Source organism: Hakea prostrata, chromosome 5, assembly GCF_041222555.1.
Source record: "Hakea prostrata isolate BN-2017 chromosome 5, UWA_Hpros_2, whole genome shotgun sequence".
Taxonomy (NCBI): domain Eukaryota; kingdom Viridiplantae; phylum Streptophyta; class Magnoliopsida; order Proteales; family Proteaceae; genus Hakea; species Hakea prostrata.
The window spans coordinates 14,905,767-14,926,373 of record NC_142604.1 but is presented as its reverse complement, the minus strand read 5'-3'; the positions used below and the strand labels follow the sequence as shown (position 1 = coordinate 14,926,373).

Here is a 20,607-nt window from a genome sequence, read left to right as displayed (position 1 = left end):
TAGAATGACAAAATTAATTTAAAACAAAAAGTTAAAACTAATTTGGCCCAGTAGATTTGGGTCAACTATAGAGGACCTATGCTGGGTTTAAGCGAATAGGGTTGGATTCGGGTTGGGATTTTGCACCCTCGAGTTCAAATCAAGGTGAAGCTAGCTTGAGCTAAAAAGTGCCAACTAGTGATTGCAAGGGCGGTTCGGTCGTTCTTTATTATTATTTTTTTATGGTTATTTATATTATCAAAAAGACTATTATACCCTTTCAATAAATCTTATTCTTATTTACCAAAAAAAAAAGACATTATTTTGCCTTCGAAGCTTATTTAATGAAGACATTGTTTTTGAATTTTTTATTTTTTTTCTCCTCAGATTTTAGTAAAGGCATTTTTGAAATTAAAGAAAAATAAACAAAGAATGAACTGTTTCACTAATTGAATACACTAATGTGTTTAATGAATTAGAATGTTTTGTTTTTTTTTAACATAAAGTGGGGTGTCAGTACTTTAAAGCTTCCATTTTAAAGTGTCGGTGCAATTTATTCTAAAAAAAATTAATTAAATAGATAAGGGTAAAATTAATATTTTGAGCGTTTATTTATTGATGACATTAGCATTTAATCCCAATCTTCACCTGTAAGGGGGGCATTTATAATTGACTTTTTTCCAGAATAGTATTAGTAAATAAAGATCGGATCTTGTCAATGGAGGAGGGAGTTCTCTTGTTCCAACCATTAACCTTTTAAAGAAATCAAGGAGGTCATTTTCACTACTTATGATGATTCCTATTCAGGTGCAGATTCGTCTGGAGTAATATTTTCCAAGAAGACATGGGAAATCACTGAAATGTCAGTTTGTCATGCCATCATCTATTTCTTCACTACTTTAACGAATGCTACATATGCTCAAACTTGGTGATTATGGGAACAGTCACAGACTAGATGAATGTGCTTGAGATCCCCTAAAATAGTTCTTCATCACCTTGAGAACTTCATGGCAAAGTTCCTATGGAGAGGGGGTGTACAAGGTGTCATGGCAGTCTATTTGCAGACTTAAAAAAGGAGGGAGATTCAGGGCTTCGGCACCGATGGCTTGCATCTGATTCCTTATGGTCAATGCCCATGCCTAGAAGGGAGGGGAAGAGGTGCCATTGCCTAAGCCATTTCACCACCCTTTCTGGTTATCTAGTGCCAATTGGAGACCCTGTGGTCAGTTTTCCTTGGTGATGCTGGTATGGCTAGCCGGAAATGTGTGTGACATGGTCAGTGGAGAAAGAGGCTGGTGCTAATATTACTTTGATTGCATTCTTAAAAGCAACAAAATTTCACAAATTGAAAAACAAGAACTAGTGTTGAGTGTTAACTGACATTTGTTTTCCCCTATGAAAACAGAAAGAAAAATTAAGGACCATTCGTATACAGGCAGGAGACTTCTTAGACAGCAGAGTTCAATGAGAAAGCATTCACAATGTTACTAACTCTTTCGGCAAATGTTCTGGAGGTTATTTTCTTCCCTGGAACGTGAAATGGATTTGAAACCGCATCCACGTAGGCCAAGTGGAATTTCCTGAAAAACTACATAAGTAGTATTTTCCACAGAATAAGTTAAGTGAAGTGAGTAGAAGGGCCATTATGCAGAATCAGTAACATACAATCAAGCAATCAATCAACACTATTATGCATATGAGAATTGAGTTAAAATGGCCAAATGGGTAAATGGTAAAATACCCAGTTAACCAACCTACTAGACAGAATACATGCTCTTACCCAACACACACACACACAATAGAACACATGCACCTTCATGCATCTTGGTGGCATAGAACAAGAATACAACCACTTCAATGGAAGTGGCAGATTCTGAGGGTTCACTCCTCTTTCTGGTCAATGCTGAATACCAAATGGTAAACTTACTGAGGTACCAAGCGAAGAAGTAAAAGAAAGGCCCAAGAGCAAGCACAATTAATTAAACAATTGAGGTGTATCACTTTGCTATCAAACAGCCAGGAATAACTTCAGTTGGATGCAGCTCACAATATACTTGGATCCACCAGACAGATTTCACAAGGCAGAATTTCTAGCTCCAAACTATTCCTCAACTAGTGATGGGTCTAAGGCAATAACTTTCAGAATCTCATTGAAGAGAAAAAGACAGGCTGAAAAGAATTTCAGCATATAGCAATCAACAACTCAGATGGAATTAAAATTCTTGTCAACTGTCATTTTAATTGTGTAGAATAAGTCCTTAAAATCTGATTGAAGCTAGACACTAATCCTATTGGTAATAATGTCTCAGCATTACAGAAACCAAAAACTCTATTTTGATAGTCAACAAAGAAATAGAATCATGATCTAGAAAAGCAAATAGAATCAGATCTTCAAAACAAATACAATGAACCCCCCTTGAAAATAGGACTCTAAGAAATCAATATCAAAATTTGAAATGATGAATATGTTTTGAACACTATACGATTTTCCAATCTGAAGTTTGATCCAAAATCTCAAAAGTAAACCATAGAGAATTGAAATTCAAGCAATTAGGCATGCATAAGGACAGAACTGAAACTAAGTAATACTAACCTGATTTGACAGGGCATTAGATAAACAAGAATGGAAGAAAGATGGTCGGATAAGAACCAAGCAACTCAGATGAAATCCCATTGGTTAGGAACCATGTATTTAACTAAAATTTGAATTGCATCTCACAGAAGCTATTCTGAATCACATGTAACATAGGTATTATTGAGGATTGAATCTTGTATTCTGTGGTCAAGGTTGTCGGATCTTTAGGGTTTACATGAGAGAGAATTCAAAAGTTGTATCCTTACGTATACCCTTAAATTGGCAGTGATGGGGTTCATTAGGTTTACGAGGTAATTCTTTGTCAAATTTTAAATAGAGAGGTGAAAAGAAGAGAGCATGTAACCCTGCCAAAAAAGCTACTCTCATCTCACTGTCGTCATAGGCAGGGTGAACCACAAATTTCTTTGCATTGTGGTTATTCAATTTTCTTTCATTTGTTAATGCTGTGTTTTATGCATTATGGTTCTGCTTCACGGACCAACATCCTTTAAATTGAAACTAAAGTGTAGTTACAATAGAGAAGGAAATTGTTCTTAAGATAGCAAACTATCCGTTATAGGAAAATATTTTTTAGTAACCAAAACTCTATCAACTAATCACAGTAGGGGTCTCACATGATTAAAACTCTATCCAGAGTATGGGTAACAGTTCTATTCAGGCAACTCTATCCTCTCCTTAACAACCAAGGATAACAATTATTTAATGAAATAATATATCTCAAACATTCCTATAAGCCTATTACAGTAGTCCATTTCAAAGAGAACACATTCGATCAACCCCATATTTTAGTGGAAATAAGCCAGTTCTGTGTATACTTGCATCAGCTAGATATCTTACAGCCTATGGGGAGCACTTTACACTGCAAAGACCTAGAAAGCGAATACAATACGGAAGAAAGAATCAGATCAAGCATATGCTACAAACGGATAAGCAGGATTGCACCTCAGACCAAAAAGAGTAGTGGTACTTGAAAGACTCAAGCTGATGTTGATATTCTGAAGTGGTCAGTAATGATAAGAGGGAACTTTTATTACTGTAATGCTAATAAGAGATGGAGAACCTAAACATGCTGGTTCTGAAAATCTCTCCATTGACAGAGACTGGACCAATATGACATTATTAAAATTAGGAGCCCATAGAAGAATATTTCAGCTGTATGGTAGACAAGTCTCCAAGGAATACAGGCTGGTTTTATAATACTTCAGATAGCTGTATGGTTTCTCCTACTTAGGAAATATACCCTCCTTTAAATGCAGATGCATGAAGAAAGGCTTTCAATGCAATTACAATACACCAAGATGAATTTATACGGAATTGCCAAAACAACTCTAAGAACCATTAGAATGAATGAAACCATAGAAAGGACATTTCTAGAATTATCACCATGGAAATCAAGAAGAAAGAGAAAATAACAACTCTTTGAAAGATAAAATTGCAATCGGAAAGCCGAGGAAAACAAAAATTACTCCAACATCTTAATATATCCTAGTGATTTCATCATCAAGGATTAACGGCTCATCAACGCCACTATGGGGGGCACCGGGGGGGGGGAGGAATTGTGCGAAATGCATGTGGAAGAAATAATTGTATCAAGCTCAATGCAGGTCATTCTTCCCCATGTAATGAGCAATATTTTATTGGCAGCAACTCTAAGCAGTACAGAATGCAATCTATGAAGAGAACGCTGCACCCTGTAGTTGTTTAAAGTTCAAATGATTTGAACCATAGAACAGCAAGGCATTATCTTCCATTGCAATGAAATTGCAGCATCAACTTACATTTCTAACATCAGCATCCTTGACATCAAGGTCAGTTGTGACCAAAATAAATTTCACCTTCGTGTTAGTCAAATACCCATATCTGCACCAAACATGCTGCAATAAGATGACAGCATCGAAGAAGTTCCACACCAAACTGAGAACTAGAAAAATGCTTATGATTGAAATAACAGGCATCTGTACGTAAAGTGGTCAAACTATAGCAGTGCAAAGAAAACCACACTGAGAAACTTACATTTTGTAATTCTCAGTTGGATACAGAAGGCCAAGGAATGCCTCATTCAATGTAGGCCCAGTTTTTTTGGGATTATTCACTGAAACATAGTACCAATAATAATCGTATTAGTGACAATGGCCTCTGCTCTTGCATACATACCACACATTAATCAATCAGAAAAACTATAAAACAGTTTTCTCTTTCTCATTACACTGGGAGAAAGGAAAGTATATGTAAACAACCTAAAAAAAGTATACACAAGTAAGGACATAAAATAGCTGCTACTCAAAAAAGTCATCAAGGATGCCTGAATACGAATAAATAACAATTGTATCAAACAAAGCATAACATATCAATGTTTCTCTTCTACTTATTCATTGGAATAGTAATTTCGTAGTAAGTATAACATGAAAGAGAAAAAGAAGCGATGACTGGAGAAAACACAATGTAAGACAAGTGAGTTGCATATCATGGTGAGCAAGTGAACAACAACTGGGTTTTAACAAACTGGCCTACACTGAAGAAATAGATAAAAATGTGAGCAAAGATTGGCTTCTGGGTGGATGAATGCTGAAGAATTAAAGTCTAGGAAGATTTTGTAATCAGATTCAAGTTTACCAATAAAAACTATACGTCAGCATTAAGATGTTAGCGAGCATGACGCAATTGGGTTTTAATGGGTGTTCTTAGAATGTTGGCTTGGCTATTGGAAAATCTAAAATTAGGTAATATTTTGTATGTCTGTCAGTAAAATATGCATCAAAATAATAAGAAATAATTACATCTACAAGCTCAATTTAGAAATCACATCTAAATTCAGAAAGTGCCAGAATCCTATGGAACCTAATGCCGAGGCAAGATGGAAATTTTTGGAGTAATGAGGGAATCAGGGAATTGCAGACATCTACATCCTTTAAGATGAGGCTCATGGTAATTTTCACAGGTTATTTGCTCCTTTATAAGTTAGATACAGAACAAGCCTATGCTAATTGCAGCTGCTCTGTAAGAATTTAAATCACTCACCTTAAATTATTTGATGACCAAAGCAGTGACAAATGGAAAGTTTTATAAGCCAAAATATAAGGGTAAGAAGTATGAAAACAGGATTTACTTCATAAAGTTAGTAAGACTTTTAAGTCAGGCCTTCCTTTTTTCAGTGTTCTATTTGTCTTTTGAGTTTTCTATATACATTACTTGGGGGTACAACCTTGTACACAAATTTGACTAATGAGATTGATGGGAAGAGAAAAAAACACAGCTTTGTGCTTTGCTATGATGCCTTTTCTGAGAGAGCAAAAAGCAGCAAGACGCCGCCAGTGAGACCCAAATTTGAGTGAGACTAACCTATCTTCTTCCCTTCCCGATTTGATTTTTGATTTTATTTTACTTTATTCTCTTGTTCTGAAATTTATGGCAAATTTCCAAAATCGTTATACTATTTATTGTTGCTGGACCTAAAGTTATGGGATCCTCTTGTGGACTCGTTGACACTTGTGACTGATCTGCATTATGGTTTTTGTACTTCAAAATGCCGTACAGGACGCCAACTTTAAACCCTAAAACTGGAGCAGATATTGAACAGAAATGAAATGAAACTAAACAAAAAAACCTATGCAACCACACAAGTTCTAAATATTTAAATTTTGTAAAACCTGAATAAGAATCAAATTTTCCAACTTGATCCAACCCAAATCGATTAGAGCGCTCAAACATTCAGAACATAAATGATACATAAAAAAGAGTTCACTACAACAATCAAAGCCATACCTCTCTCATCTATGACATCCAAAGAACAGTGCACGATGTGATGAAGCTTCAGAGCGTCATCCGCTTCGGTGAAGCTCTGCAGATATAATGGGTTGTTCTGCTCGTCGAATTGTTTGCAGCGACATCAGATTCCGAGTATCGATCAAAAGAGAGAAAGAGAGGTAGTTAGAGATGCATACCTGATGGCCTACGACGGCCACGCAAGCGATCATCTTCTCCGATCGAATTCACGACGAGTCCTCCCGCAGAATCTGAGAAATTCGCAACTTCAGAGCCTGGGCACAAAAAGGCAGCAAATGAAATCGGGTTCAGTGCGACTATTGGAAGTCTGAACCGATTCGGTTCGCGGTTTGGTTCCGGATAAACCGAAACAAAAATTTATTTCCTGTCTGATTCGCTTCCGCCGCGCATAAACCTCTTCCTGAGAAGAATAGCAGAAGTGAAGAAGTGAAGCTCTGAAGCTCTGAAGCTCTGAAGCTCCTGCTACCATTGGGAAGATCACAGTATGATTCTCTAAGTCGTCACTGAATATGCTTCTTCCTCTGAATCTTGGGCCCAAACCCAAAATTAGAAGCCTCTTCTCCTCTATCCGATTCAGTAGGTTCACTTCGTGCGTTCTTGAGAAACAAGCGAACAATGACCACATTTGCGGAACAGCATTTGCAGAATTGGAAGAGGCGGTAGAACCAGAGAAAGATAACGAACTTAACATACGATCAGAGGCTTCACAAGTATCCTCTCCTGCGGAATACAGATGTTCCAAGACTAAAACAGCTCGAATTATTGGTCGACGCATCAACAATGAACCCTGGTCACCCGACCTCGAATCTTCTCTTTCGCTTCTCTGCCCTAATCTCTCCAAGACCACCGTTCTGCAAACCCTCCATCTCATCAGAACACCACGCAAAGCCATCCGTTTCTTCAAGTGGGCTCAAGACCATCGATTCGTCCACAATGACCAAACCTACTTCAAGATGCTCGAGATTCTTGGCCACAGCCGAAATCTCAATGCCGCTCGCAACTTCCTTTTCTCCATCGAGAAGAGATCGGGTGGGTCTGTCAAGCTTCAAGATCGATTTTTCAATAGCTTAATCAGGAGCTACGGTGAGGCAGGACTCATCCAAGAATCTATAAAGCTTTTTTCTACAATGAAATCTCTTGGGGTCTCCCCTTCCGTTGTCACCTTCAATAGCCTGTTGTCCGTTCTCCTCCGTAGAGGGAGGACCAACATGGCACAGCAGCTGTATGATGAAATGCTATCGGCTCATGGGGTTTCACCTGATGTTTGTACCTTCAACATTCTCATAAGGGGATTCTGCCTGAACTCCATGGTGGACGAGGGCTTCCGTTTCTTCAAAGAGATGTCGCGCTTCCGATGTGATCCTGATATAATCACGTATAATACGCTTGTCGATGGCTTGTGCAGGTCTGGGAAGGTCAGAATCGCCCACAATCTTCTTAAAGGGTTGTTAGCCAAAAGCCCAGATTTGCATCCTAACATTGTCACCTACACGACCTTGATCAGAGGATACTGTGAAAAACATGCCGTAACTGAGGCTTTGGCTATCTACCAGGAGATGATCGGTCGTGGAATGAAGCCTAACAGTATCACCTATAATACTCTCATTCAAGGCCTATGTGATGCACAAGAGCTCGATAAGGTCAAGGAAATTTTGGAAGGGACGACTACGAGTGGTGAATTTCTCCCAGATACTTGTACTTTCAATACTCTGATGACTGCACACTGTAATGCAGGGAAACTGGATGAAGCAATGAAAATGTTCGAGAAAATGTCTGAACTAAAGATTCCACCAGATTCCACGACGTACAGCGTTTTGATTCGAAGCTTGTGTCAGATAAGAGATTTTGGGAGGGCGGAAGTGCTCTTTGATGACTTATCGGAGAAGGAGATCCTGGTTCGAGAGGTTGGGTGTGTGCCTTTGGTTGCTGCTTACAATCCCATGTTTGTGCATTTGTGTGGTAGCGGAAAGACTGCTAAGGCTGAGAGGGTGTTTAGGCAGCTACTGAAAAGAGGTACCCAAGATCCTGTATCTTTCAAGACGTTGATAATGGGGCACTGTAAGGAAGGAACATTACAAGCAGGGTATGATCTCTTGGTTCTGATGCTGAGGAGAGACTTTGTCCCCGATTTCCAGACCTACGATTCTCTGATTGAGGGGTTCTTGCATAAGGGTGAAGCAAATATGGCTCTAAAGACTTTGGAGAAGATGTTAAAAAGCTCCCATCTCCCTAGAACTTCCACCTTTCACTCTGTGCTTGCAGCTTTAGTGAAAGAGGGTTGTGCTCAAGAAGTTGCGCCCTTTGTCATGATGATGTTAGAGAAAAACATTCGACCAAACATCCATCTTTTCACGGATACCGTTATTTTTCTCTTCAAGAACAAGTTCCACGATGCTGCTTTCGAAGCGGTTGGATCCATATATGACAAAGGTTATTCGGTAAAGATGGAGGAATTGGTGGGTTTTCTTTGTGGAAATAGTAGATTCTTGGATGCTCGAGAACTCCTGCTGTTTAGTTTGGAGAGGCACCAAACCATGGATTCTGAGATCTACAGTGCAGTTTTAACTGGTCTTTGTAGAATTCGCAAAGCATCTGAAGCATTTAGCCTTTACTGTGCACTGACTGAGAAACAAGGTGAAGCCAGCCTGAGCTGCCTTGGAGACTTAAAAATTTGCTTAGAGACTCAAGGAAAAGTAAATGAAGCTAAGTTTGTACATAAAAGAATGCAGGGTGAAGAAAAGAGGTAGCTTTTGGATATCTAGAGCACAGACCTTCTCACATGGTTGGGGTTATTGCTCATTGTTGGACATGTCCATCTTTCTCCCCTGCTTCATTATATGAGGTATAAATTTGGTTATTATATGGTGGATAGTGACTTAGTGTGAATTGGGGAATGATGAAGATACTACAAGGTAAGGGTGTCAACGTAACCAGATCCATTTATCAAATCTGAATCAAAACCAAATTAATGCTTTTTGAGGCTCCCTTGTTTTAAAAGGGTACAAATGCTTCTGATGCACCATGCTTGCTTCAAACCAGAGTTCAAATACTATCCTAGGAATGGTCACGGTGCTCATAAGTCACCTCTAGTAGGTTTGCAAATGTTAATGTGCAATGGAAGGATGGATCAGATATCCTATTTCAGGAGCACTCAGACTCACATTGCCACATTGAATGCGTCAGCACAAACCTTCAAGCAGATGGAGTCGACTGCATTCCTCCATGAAGGGTTAAAACCTCTCAAGGTTGTCCAGAAGAAATGTACCAATTTGGAAGTGCTTGTTCTATCATTGATCAAGCTAAACAGAAATACAAACCAAAATAGTACATCATGTAGGAGTCTTGATTCTCTCAACAATTCAAATCTGCTAGAGGCGCAGTCTTCAGTTGATCTTCAGCTTCGAGCAATTAATGGACCTACCACTGGGAACAGGAAATCCTCCAGAGGAATACAACACTCAAGAACATGATTCTGGTTCACTCATGCAGAAAAGATGCTGAGATAAAGTGTGAATATACCTGCCAATGCATCAGTATCATCTCTTAAGTAATCAGTTGACAGATAAATGGGCTTTGCGAAGCAATGCAGGAGAGGAAATAAGTCCCAGTTATGAAACTCCTCTTCCTTTGATGGATGTTGGTAATGCATCTTTAGGAGGGATTCTGGGAATATCAGCGGTTCACTTTCTGATGATGAATGCCGTATTCTGAAGCCCATAGTTCATAAGGATTGCATGTCCAGCAGTGAGCCTAGTCGAATGCATGATGTAGCAAACTGTGTTTCAGATGATCCGTACAAGACTGGAGTACTTTATTTGAGACTGCTTCACTTAATGCAAATTGTAAATGATGCCTATGGTTACAATTATATTCTGAGTTAAATGGCTAATGAGAATCTCTGACAGGGGACAAGGCTTTGGATGGCAATGTTGATGACTTGAGTTTGACATCATTTCAGAAAGAAAGAAGAATGAGTTCAAATGGTAAATACAAAAAGATCCTAATGAAAGTCACATGTTTGACTGGTACACTAATGGGTTTCCACCTGTTATAATTTATTGAAAAAAAATTTTGGGTAAACATTTTTGGTATGTATTGAAATTGATGCTTAGAGCTTAACATTTGTGTCAGTGGATTTTCTCCACCTCTATAGTTGTACTCCTCTTATGCTTGTTTATTGTGTGAACAAATTGGGTTTAAAAACAAATTTCTTGAGTGAATTAAAGTGTGCTAGTGGTTCAGGACTGTACATTATTTTTCTTCTTTGTTCATGTGCCATGCTGGTTTATTATGTCCTAAATATTACAATAACATAAATGCGGTTTTTATGAAGTACGTGTGTGCCTGCCACGAGATCCTCTGATGTTCATATAGTCTTATTGTTTGTTTTCATTCTGCACCTGTGTTTTGCTTGTTTGTCATTGTTCATTGTTCATTGTTCCTCTACCTGTAGTTTGTTACCAACAAATATCTCTCTGTTTTCTGTTTTGGCTCGCCTTTGGTTTTCTATTACTGCAGTTTCATTTCAAGTGTAGACCAGCCAAATGCTGGAGATATTGAACTTGAAGAAGAAAGGTCATGCTGCTTTTGGACAGAAGGAACTTATGGCTGTTAATTTTTTTTTCTTTTTTTCTTTTTTGATGATGATAAAAAGTATATTACTAAGAAACAAAAAGTCTACAGCCAAACGTTTATATTACAGGCAGATTTTCCCCTGGGTTGTTGCATTTTACCCATGCATGGAACCATACATAAAATTCAGATGATGGAAAGGTACTTCTAGTTACATTCTCTAGAGCAGAAGTTAACTGAACAAACATGTGTAGTAGATAAAAGTGCCACATATTCTGAGTTGGAATTGGAAGCATCTCCACCAATTTTGTGAGTTAATCCAAAGCTGTTGGATTGCACGCAGTGTTCTTATTTTGCTTGGTGTATACCTGCCACAATACCTTCCAGAATCACTGCCTCCTTGGATTCAAAAGTGCAGGTATCTACCCTGCTATTTACAAGTTTCTTGTTGTGGATCAGAATGACCAAATGGTTGAACACCTTGCAACCATTAACACAGTATTAGATTTAATAAATGATAAGAGATGCGATAGGGATAGAAATATACCTGGATCTTGTTCTTGTGTGTGCTGTGAGTGGCAGATGAATAGTTCTTGCTGTGATTCCAATACAGGTGGTTTTAAATTCATTGCAGAAATCCAGTAATTGATAGTACAGAAGACTTCCATAGGTTTGGGTGAGTTGGTATGGTTTGCAAACTGATTTCTTGCTTGCCAGATATAATATAAATGGATAGCAAGATTTTCTAAAGTACAGTTTAGCATTAAATGATTCCATTTTGGGTCCTCACACTAGGAAATACATGCATCTAAACTTGGTCCCACTTAAGCAAGGGTGCCGCGAGTGAAACCTTGTGGATGCAAAACCGGAGACTCACCCACCACGCCGGTGGGCCCCCGCCGGGAGCAAGCCTTGGACCGGGTGGCACCAAAATAAAAATAAAGATAGAAGCAGCCACTATATTTTCTGTGCGATACTGAGAGCACCTGCTGCTATTCTATGTTTGGAGAATTCACAGTTAAAGAAAGCATGTCCAAATAGTTTCATCATATTTATTACAAAACGGATAGGTTATTGGGTTGGAGATCCAATTTCCTAATTCTGGATTAACAGGAATAGTTTAACTTCAACTTTTTATGAAAGAAACACCGCCACTTAATATCCTTAACTCGAGTGGAATGAGAACAAGAAAGAAGATAAAGAGCAGCTTTCCATGTAGAGAAATTGGAGCCTTGAGTGGTGGAGCAATGCCATTGATCATCATCATTAGATATCGTGTGTTGAACAATCTCAGAGACAAAGTGAGTTGGGAGAAGAGATAATAAAAGATTAGTATTCCAGGTGCTGTTGAAGATGGCTTGAGAAACCCATCAAGAATTCAATGTCTTGAGAAGAAATAGGGAGAGTTTTGTTTCTTAAAGATGGAAGCCAAGGATCCCACCAGAAAGAAATATGTAACCCACATCCTATTTCCTTGCTGACAAAAGGTTTAAGTCTTGGAAGGCTGGAAGCTAAACTGTTCTAGATTATAGAACCCTTATTTTTCAGTGTCTTTGGATCAAGGGTGGAGTATGGGGAAAATATTTTCCTTTAATGATTCTGGCCCAAATTGTATCTGGTTCATATCAAGTGCCAACATTGTTTAAGTGTTTGGTTGTGGGCCTTCGAAAGTCAGATGCCTAGCCCTCCTTCAATGGTTGGTTTGAAAAGAAGAGATTTTTTTGGTTTAAATCTTTTTTCGGAAGAAGAGAATTTACATAACCAAAATATGTATATGATATTATCTACTTTGTCACATAATCCATGGGTAATTCAAAACAATTAACAACCCATTGTAAAAGTAGATAATGATGAAGGAACATATTTAGTTAACACAAGCCTACCTACATGGTAAAGAGTTTGTGCTTTCCAATTACTTAATTTGGAAGCCACTCTGTCAATCAAGAAGGGGAAATCTCTTGACTGCAACTGGGAATTGCGCAAGTATGTTTCCAGGTATTTCGAAGAGACTTCCTTTTCAAGGATCCCAATTATTAGAGACAAGTGGGCACTAAAGAAGAAACATTAGCATTGGAAAAAAAATTCCACTTTTGATAAAATTTATACCATGTCCTGACAAAGTGAAGAATAATTCAAGAGCTCTTTTAAGAGAATGCAAATCATTTGTAGTGACTCGACAAAAAATGAAGACATCATCAACAAAAAAGATACGTGTTATTTTAGGGGAGTATCTTCCTATTTTAGGGAAAATCTTTCTCGAATATTGGTTTCTTATAAAGAGCTCAATATTCAAGTTCAAAGGATTTCCATTACACAGATAGGAAGATACTCCCCTAATATAACACATTTCTTTTTTGTTGATGATGTCTTCATTTTTTGAAATCTAATGGTCACCCAAATGATTTGCATTCTCTTAAAAGAGCTCTTGAATTATTCTTCACTTTGTCAGGAAATGGTATAAATAGCTAAAGCACCAATCCTCATTCCACCCTATCATAAGCTTTGGAGAGATCCAGTTTAACAACAACATATCTTGTGTTTCTAGTTCTTTTAGATTTCAAGAAATTAAAAACTTCATGGGCTATGCTGATATTATCATAGATCTATCTTTTAGGAACAAAAGCTCATTGGAGAGGGGAAATAAATTTGTGCAGCAAAGGTTTCATTCGGTTTGCCATTAATTTGGCAATCAGTTTGTAGCTTACATTACATAAGCTAATAGGTTTGTATAGTGTCATAGATGTGGCATTGGAGTATTTGGGAATCAAGGCTAATAGGGTATGGTTTAAACTATAGAGTAGGTGGGTAGAATTAAAGAACTGACTGATCATATGGTTGTTATGGAAGGGACACAATGATAGAGTATCTGGAGAAAGAAGATGGTCACCACGAGAGATTCTAGATGAAGCCTTTAGATCCCATGCTGAATTTTGGAGTAACATGAAGCAACCTTCACTAAAGAATAAGCCTGACCTGGATGTGCTTGGAAATCAAGGTATTTGGAAACCACCTGAACCCCTTTTGAAAATTAAATGTTGATGCATCTTGGAGAGAAAAGAGGAAACTAGGTGGGTTGGGTATCATAATTCGGGGAGTGAAGATGGAAAGCCAAGACTGGCTAAATCCATATCAATTTTTGTGTTCATCGGCATTGGAGGCTGATGCATGAGCGATGAGGGCCGGATTATTGGAGACACTTGGCAAAGGGATATAATACATTTGGGTTGAATCTAATTGTAACCAGCTAGTGATATGCTTGTAACATAGGATCACCCCACCCCTCCATTTATCTTACCCATTGTACATTATATCCAATTCCTGACTAGTGACTACATAGTTTATGGACTATAGGGTCCACCATATTTTTAAGCGATCCAATGATATTGCAGATCTCCTGTCTAAGAAGACATCCAATATTGAGAGCCCAATTGAATGGCTTGGACGCCTTTGTCCAACCGCTCCTTTGGCTTCTTTCTCAATGAAATGTTGATTACCCAAGAAAAAGAAGAAGAAAAAAAGACTAATCATATGAGAGACATTAGACTCGATAAGATCTCAATATCTATTATAAAAGGGCAAATTACTTATAGACCCCTTGAATTTTGAGTCAATTACATCTACTATCACCTGGAAAATCAATTACAAATGCCTCCTGCTATTAAATGTTGGGGGTTAAATGATGATGTAATCAGTTAACAAATATATTAAATACTTATTTTACCCTTTGTTCTTCTGGTGCCCGTTAAAGGGCAAATTACATATAGACCCCCTAGATTTCGAATCAATTACATCTACTACCCCTAAAAAAAGTCAATCACAAATGCCCCTCTGTTGTTAAGTGTTGGGGTTAAATGATAATATATTACACTAACGTAAAGAAAGTAGTATAAGACTCCTTTCAGGGGTGATAGCTATAATTGATTCGAAATCTAGGGAGTCTATATGTAACTTACCCTTTAAAGGGCACCCGAAGAAAGAATGGTAAGATCAGTATTTAATATATTTGTTAACTTGTTACATTGTCGTTTAGTCCCAACACTTAACAATATTGGGCATTTGTAATTGATTTTTTTTAGGGGTTGTATAAGTCCAGGAAGTTTGTATGTAACTTACCCTTTATTTATAAATATATACTTGTACTCGGAGGTTTATATGGGGGAATATTCTATAAGGTGAAACTTGGATGGATGCGAACTTGCGCTAATCTCTTCGACAATTGACGGTAGGCTAATTAATTGGGACTCCTGACTCCTCCTGAGATGGTATTAATTGGATCAAAGAGTTTTTTTGTTTTGGCCAAAAAAAAAAATTGGATCAAAGAGCACTTCACACAGCTCAGATCCATTGTGTTAGATGATGAAAAAGAGGGATTTAAAAAATTTTGAAAATTCAAAGGCTATATCCCTTGTGCCAATAAGGATCTCCTCTGTTTCAAGTTGAAGAAATTCAATCTTATTTTTAACAGATCTTACCCGTGTCATTGAGTGAAAATATTTAGTATTTCTATCTCTATTCTATATAAATTCATGTCTGGATTTTTGCATCCAGAAGGGGTCTTCAGCATCAAGTAGCCACTGGATTTTCTTCTCAGTGGAACTGACAGTATTGTTGTTTTCTGTTCATTGATGTTGGAACCCTCATTTCTCCAGCAGTCTCTGCAAATTGTAGCCCATCTCATCTCACATGCCTGGCCCCAGGAAGCTTTGGATGATAAGCTACAAGCTCAAACTAATTTCCCTCCATGGCACATTGCATCATATCATCAAGCTGGCCCTCTGCTTGCACTAGGAAGACAAAATGAAGCTCAAGTAGCGATTAAAGGGGCCAGCTCTTGGAACAAGATCAGAAATCTGGGTGCTGAACAATGGAAATTCTGATCCAGGATTTGAAAACAAAAGCGGCTTTAAAGATTGGATTCGTGAACCGTGATTAGCTCATCGACCTAACAAGGGCTGTCTTTGCTTGCTTAATTAGGGACAATACCTAGTTCTACTCTAATGGCTATCATCATGGCCTTATAAAATTTGAAAGGCAAGAAAGGTTCTTTTTAGTATCCAAACTACAAAGACATCTCAACAGCGTTGCTTAGTCACATATGCTTAACTACTTCCTCCCACCATATCCAACAGCTTTACATTGTGAGATGTGAATCATGCATGTAACAATGGTGGATGGACCCATGTACAGTTGATCAAGGATCAAATGGTAATGAAGTGAGAGATCTAAAGTTCAATGATCTATTGCTCTTACTGAAAATTTCAAGTGTAGTATGGATGACAAAGTGCAGTTATGGGGTCAATTTTGGTGTATGAGTGTTAGACTGGGTCAACTTAATATTGGATAGATGAAAGAGCTTGATTGATCAACTCGTTCCATCAAATTCAGAGTTTCTAGCACATTGGTCAAGTATACGATTCCTTTTCCTCGAAGTACAGAATCAATAAACATAGAGATCGAAGTGGCTTTTGTATGTCGAAACACACACACACACGCGGTGGCACGGTGCACACGTCTAACCAGAGATAAAACGATCATCTTACTCCCAAATGCAAAATCTTGCCTTTATTAATGCTAGGGGTGTAAATGGATAATCAAAATCCGCTTCTGAATTCGCATCCACATTCGTTTGGGGGTATCCAAATCCGTCCGCTTATTAATAAGAGATATGTTATACCCATTTCTTACCGACTATTATCCATCCGATAAAATTATCTAATTAAGTTACTCATTTAGATTTATTTTTCTTATTTTCATTAATTTTGTACCTGTGATATGTGACTATTTTTCTATATTTTCTACTAAAATAGCTATCAAAGTTGTTAAATTCTTAAATTTCTAAACTAGCCCTCACAAATAAAATGGTAAAGATATAAACAAGTAGTCGAAAACTTGTGTTCAATTTATATTCATGCTCATTTAGTAGAATCTACTTAAGACAATAACTATCCGCATCCGACTGAATCTGTCCGAAAACCGATAGGATATTATCCGAATCCGTTCGAATATAATAGAATGCAGATATGATATCCACTATCCTATCCGAATCTGGTCCGTTTATACCCCTAATTAATGCATTAACTTAGAGTTGTGATTGACCCATAAACATGATTAGCCATTGTTCTGAATGAGCTAGAAGCCATGCCATTATGATCAGGTTGGGTTCTTAATTTATTAAGGAAATTAAGAGAACCATGCATTCCATTTCCACCCAACAAGACCAACTGACTTAAAGTTGTTGGCCAGACTAATCCCTATTTGGGTCCACTCTATCCGTTAAATTGGTGGTTACCTTACTGAACTAGCTCTTTACACAACAAACAAAAAAACAAAAATAAATAGAAAACGTAAAGATTACACTTTGAACCAATTTAGTCAAGATAGAACCTGTTTGATTGTTCAACTCTAACTACCAAATATGCTCCCTTCCATTCAATAATGTAGAACTTGCCAACTCTTTTAATGTCCCAATCAAACACATCTGATCATGGTTTCACACTTTCACTATGTTCAATCTCAAGAAGAACCTTCACCCCCACATAACAATAAAATCTCAGAAAAATGACATGCCTATCATGATGATTTGTTATTGTGATTAAGATGGAAATCTTTGAAAGCCATCAACTTTTGCACCAAGAACTCTCCCGAAGAAAACCTAAATTCAAGGATCTCAAAATATCAATTTTCTCTCTTTACTTACACAACAAGATAATAACAATTTAAACATTCATCTAAATTGAGTTAGGTTGTACTACTAGTCTTAGCCCCCACACTTTAGTACAAGACTTCGCTTAATTTTTTTTTCGAATCACAACCAAAAATATCAAAACCAAAGTACAAAATCCAAGTACAAAAATTATTAAAACCAAGAAAAGAATTTTTTTTTATTAGAAAAGAAAAAAATCTAATATAAAAAAATTTAAGGCATACATAATAAATCTATACAATACCTACTAATACATCATTATGATCTTTTATACTCGAGACAATACATGACAAAGACCAAAAACACAATAATGTTATAATACAAATTTAGTAGTTCTTCACATAGAGGAGCAGTTAATCATTTGGGTTCTATGTAGATTTTAGTATTGTTTACCATTTTAGTGATCTGGGTTGTTCTTATTGGATAGATGTTAAAATAATTTACAAAATGAGTTTGGCTTGGACCGCTAATAACTGAATCAAATTAAATTCCATTTTCAGATTCGATTCACGGACAAAGATGACAAATGTGTTTGTCGTCTTATATAGATGCTTCAAAAACACTACTCTATTATATATCACCTTCCTTTTTGCTCACCAAATTTACGTACTGGAACCACCATCACCTTCGCCTTCTGTACTATCTGCATCAAATTAGAATAATGCTTCTTCTTCTTCTTCTCTTTCTTCTTCTCTTCTATAAATACCCATTTGCTCTCTTTGGCTTCCTCAAAGCAAGATTAGTAGAAAGGAAAAGAGATCTTAATATCCTTAAGATGGCAACAATGGTTGAAGTGGTTACCACCTTCCTCCTCCTCCTCTCAGTTTGGTCATCCTTTGGTGATGGGTTGAGCTCAAACTACTATGAGAAAACATGTCCTGGGTTCGAGTCTGCAATAGCCAATGTCGTAAAGAAGTCGGCGGCGACCGACAAGACGGTGCCGGCAGCACTTCTCCGGATGCATTTCCATGATTGCTTCGTTAGGGTAACTAACTAATCACAATTATTTATGTATGTTCTTTCTTCAATGTGGTTCAACTAGCTAACTGAGCGTGTTTCTTGTCTATCTATGAAGGGGTGTGATGGTTCTGTGCTGTTGGATACAGTTGGACACAGCACAGCAGAGAAAGATGGACCTCCAAACGTCTCCTTGCATGCATTTTATGTTATTGATGATGCAAAGAAAGCAGTAGAAGCTCTGTGTCCTGGTGTTGTCTCCTGTGCTGACATCTTGGCTCATGCTGCAAGAGATGCTGTTGTCATAGTAAGCTTTAAATTATGTGGCTAAGTGTTTGATGGAATGTGTTAGTTTCAATTCCTTTATATAACAGTGTGGATTTGCTTTTGTTTCTTTTCTTCAAAGTCTGGAGGCCCTACTTGGGAAGTACCAAAGGGAAGAAAAGATGGTAGGGTTTCTAGGGCCATTGACACCAGACAATTACCAGCTCCCACCTTTAACATATCTCAATTGCAGCAAAGCTTCTCCCAGAGAGGTTTATCCATGACAGATCTGGTTGCTCTCTCAGGTAATTGTTGATTAAGAACAATTGTAATCACCTTCTTCTTGGTATGGTTGTCTCTGATACCAATTGTTGGAACTTGGGTTAAACTTATAATGCAAATGCAGGAGGTCATACATTGGGATTCTCTCATTGTTCATCCTTCAAGAACAGAATCCATAATTTCGACGCAAGTCATGATATAGACCCTTCAATGGCACCAGGATTTGCAGCAAGCTTGAAAGGCATCTGTCCTCTGGGGAACACGGCGAAGAATGCTGGTTCATCGATGGATGCTAGTCCGACGACATTCGATAACACATATTTCAGGCTACTTCTACAGGGAAAAAGCTTGTTCTCTTCAGATCAATCCCTTCTGAGCACCTCACAAACCAAAAATCTTGTCTCCAAATTTGCTACTTCTAATAAAGCCTTCAGTGATGCTTTTGTGAAGTCTATGATCAAGATGAGCAGTCTCACTGGTGGACAAGAGGTTAGATCGAACTGCAGAAAGGTTAACTAAGGTGATCATCATTATCATCAAGTGTAATTGCTTAGCTTCTTATGAGATGGCTTTTGTAGCTCAATCTGAAACTGGGTAGGAGAAGCCATCAAAGGGCATATGGGTGTGTATTGTTTCTTCTTTTTGTTTCTTTGTTACATTATGGAGTTGAAGCTGTGAAAAAAGAATCAAATAAGTAGTGTTATGTGGTGAGTGTTGTCATGTAGAATCCAAACCGTTAAAATGGACGGTTACGTCAATAAATTGAAACTGTTTTTTTCTATTGAAATCCTAAACTTGACCAGATGATGCTAAAGATCTACTTTACTCAGACATGTTAACTAGCCCAAGCCCAAGCCCAAAAGCCCAAACGTTTTTCAAGGAACCATGAATTAGCATTTTAATTCGTGAGAGTAGAGAACTATACTTCTTTTACGCTCCTCTATCACATACTTAGGAAGAACAGATCATCTATGTTTCATCTCATCGTTGTTCAGAAGTGGATTTTTTTCCTAAACGTATGGTGAAAAAGTGTGAAGAGAGCAAAATCACGAGTAGAGGATCATGACTCTTTGACTATTATCTCTCAATATATCTCGGATATAAGTCATCTATATCCAATGAAGAAAGCATATACAATTTAATTAACTAATTAATTAATTAGAAGAAGTTCTTAGCGTGAAGCAAATTTAAAGTTCAAATCCTAAAAATTCAAGGTATATTCCAATTCCTTAGGTTACGTTGCTTCATGGACTAATAATTCTTCTTCAATCTTGACTTCCAAGAGGGGATTAAAAACATCTTTGCAGCCAGAAGCTTTTAGCTTTGTCAACGATGCAAAAAGACACATAACTCCCTACCCCTTGATTTTTGTTCTACTCTCAGTTTGAGTTATCGGCCTCTAACAAGGTTAGGTTGGAAATGTTTTAAAAATGCTTACTTTCATAATATTGCCCTATTCTTAATAAATATA

The 20,607-nt window shown here is 37.6% G+C and overlaps 3 protein-coding genes across 3 annotated transcripts; 2 read left to right on the top strand and 1 right to left on the bottom strand.

The window, feature by feature from the left end:
* Nucleotides 1-1,150: 1,150 nt before the first annotated feature.
* LOC149015365 (SNARE-like superfamily protein) lies at nucleotides 1,151-6,639 on the bottom strand. The gene is made up of 5 exons (XM_089155514.1): nucleotides 6,517-6,639; nucleotides 6,338-6,434; nucleotides 4,589-4,667; nucleotides 4,354-4,435; nucleotides 1,151-1,567 (listed from the first exon to the last, which is right to left on the bottom strand). The coding sequence occupies exons 1-5, from the start codon at nucleotides 6,547-6,549 to the stop codon at nucleotides 1,427-1,429; spliced, it is 432 nt and encodes a 143-aa protein (XP_089011640.1). The 5' UTR covers nucleotides 6,550-6,639; the 3' UTR covers nucleotides 1,151-1,426.
* A 69-nt stretch (nucleotides 6,640-6,708) lies between these two features.
* On the top strand, nucleotides 6,709-9,933 carry LOC149015364 (Tetratricopeptide repeat (TPR)-like superfamily protein). The gene has a single exon (XM_089155512.1). It carries the CDS (start codon nucleotides 6,868-6,870, stop codon nucleotides 9,103-9,105), a length of 2,238 nt encoding a protein of 745 aa, XP_089011638.1. The 5' UTR covers nucleotides 6,709-6,867; the 3' UTR covers nucleotides 9,106-9,933.
* An 8,417-nt stretch (nucleotides 9,934-18,350) lies between these two features.
* PER64 (Peroxidase superfamily protein) lies at nucleotides 18,351-19,934 on the top strand. Its single transcript, XM_089157213.1, has 4 exons — nucleotides 18,351-18,618; nucleotides 18,709-18,897; nucleotides 18,997-19,159; nucleotides 19,261-19,934. The coding sequence occupies exons 1-4, from the start codon at nucleotides 18,409-18,411 to the stop codon at nucleotides 19,653-19,655; spliced, it is 957 nt and encodes a 318-aa protein (XP_089013339.1). The 5' UTR covers nucleotides 18,351-18,408; the 3' UTR covers nucleotides 19,656-19,934.
* Nucleotides 19,935-20,607: the final 673 nt, after the last annotated feature.

Excerpts from the sequence above, each read along its gene's own strand:
- LOC149015365 (XM_089155514.1), bottom strand. The coding sequence starts at position 6,549 with ATGATCGCTTGCGTGGCCGTCGTAGGCCATCAG. Across the intron at positions 4,668-6,337 it reads GGATGTCATAGATGAGAGAG|TGAATAATCCCAAAAAAACT; the intron begins GTATGGCTTTGA and ends ACTATGTTTCAG. Across the intron at positions 1,568-4,353 it reads AGGATGCTGATGTTAGAAAT|TTTTTCAGGAAATTCCACTT; the intron begins GTAAGTTGATGC and ends CTACTTATGTAG.
- LOC149015364 (XM_089155512.1), top strand. The coding sequence starts at position 6,868 with ATGCTTCTTCCTCTGAATCTTGGGCCCAAACCCAAAATTAGAAGCCTC.
- PER64 (XM_089157213.1), top strand. The coding sequence starts at position 18,409 with ATGGCAACAATGGTTGAAGTGGTTACCACCTTCCTCCTCCTCCTCTCA. Across the intron at positions 18,619-18,708 it reads TCCATGATTGCTTCGTTAGG|GGGTGTGATGGTTCTGTGCT; the intron begins GTAACTAACTAA and ends CTATCTATGAAG. Across the intron at positions 18,898-18,996 it reads CAAGAGATGCTGTTGTCATA|TCTGGAGGCCCTACTTGGGA; the intron begins GTAAGCTTTAAA and ends TTTTCTTCAAAG.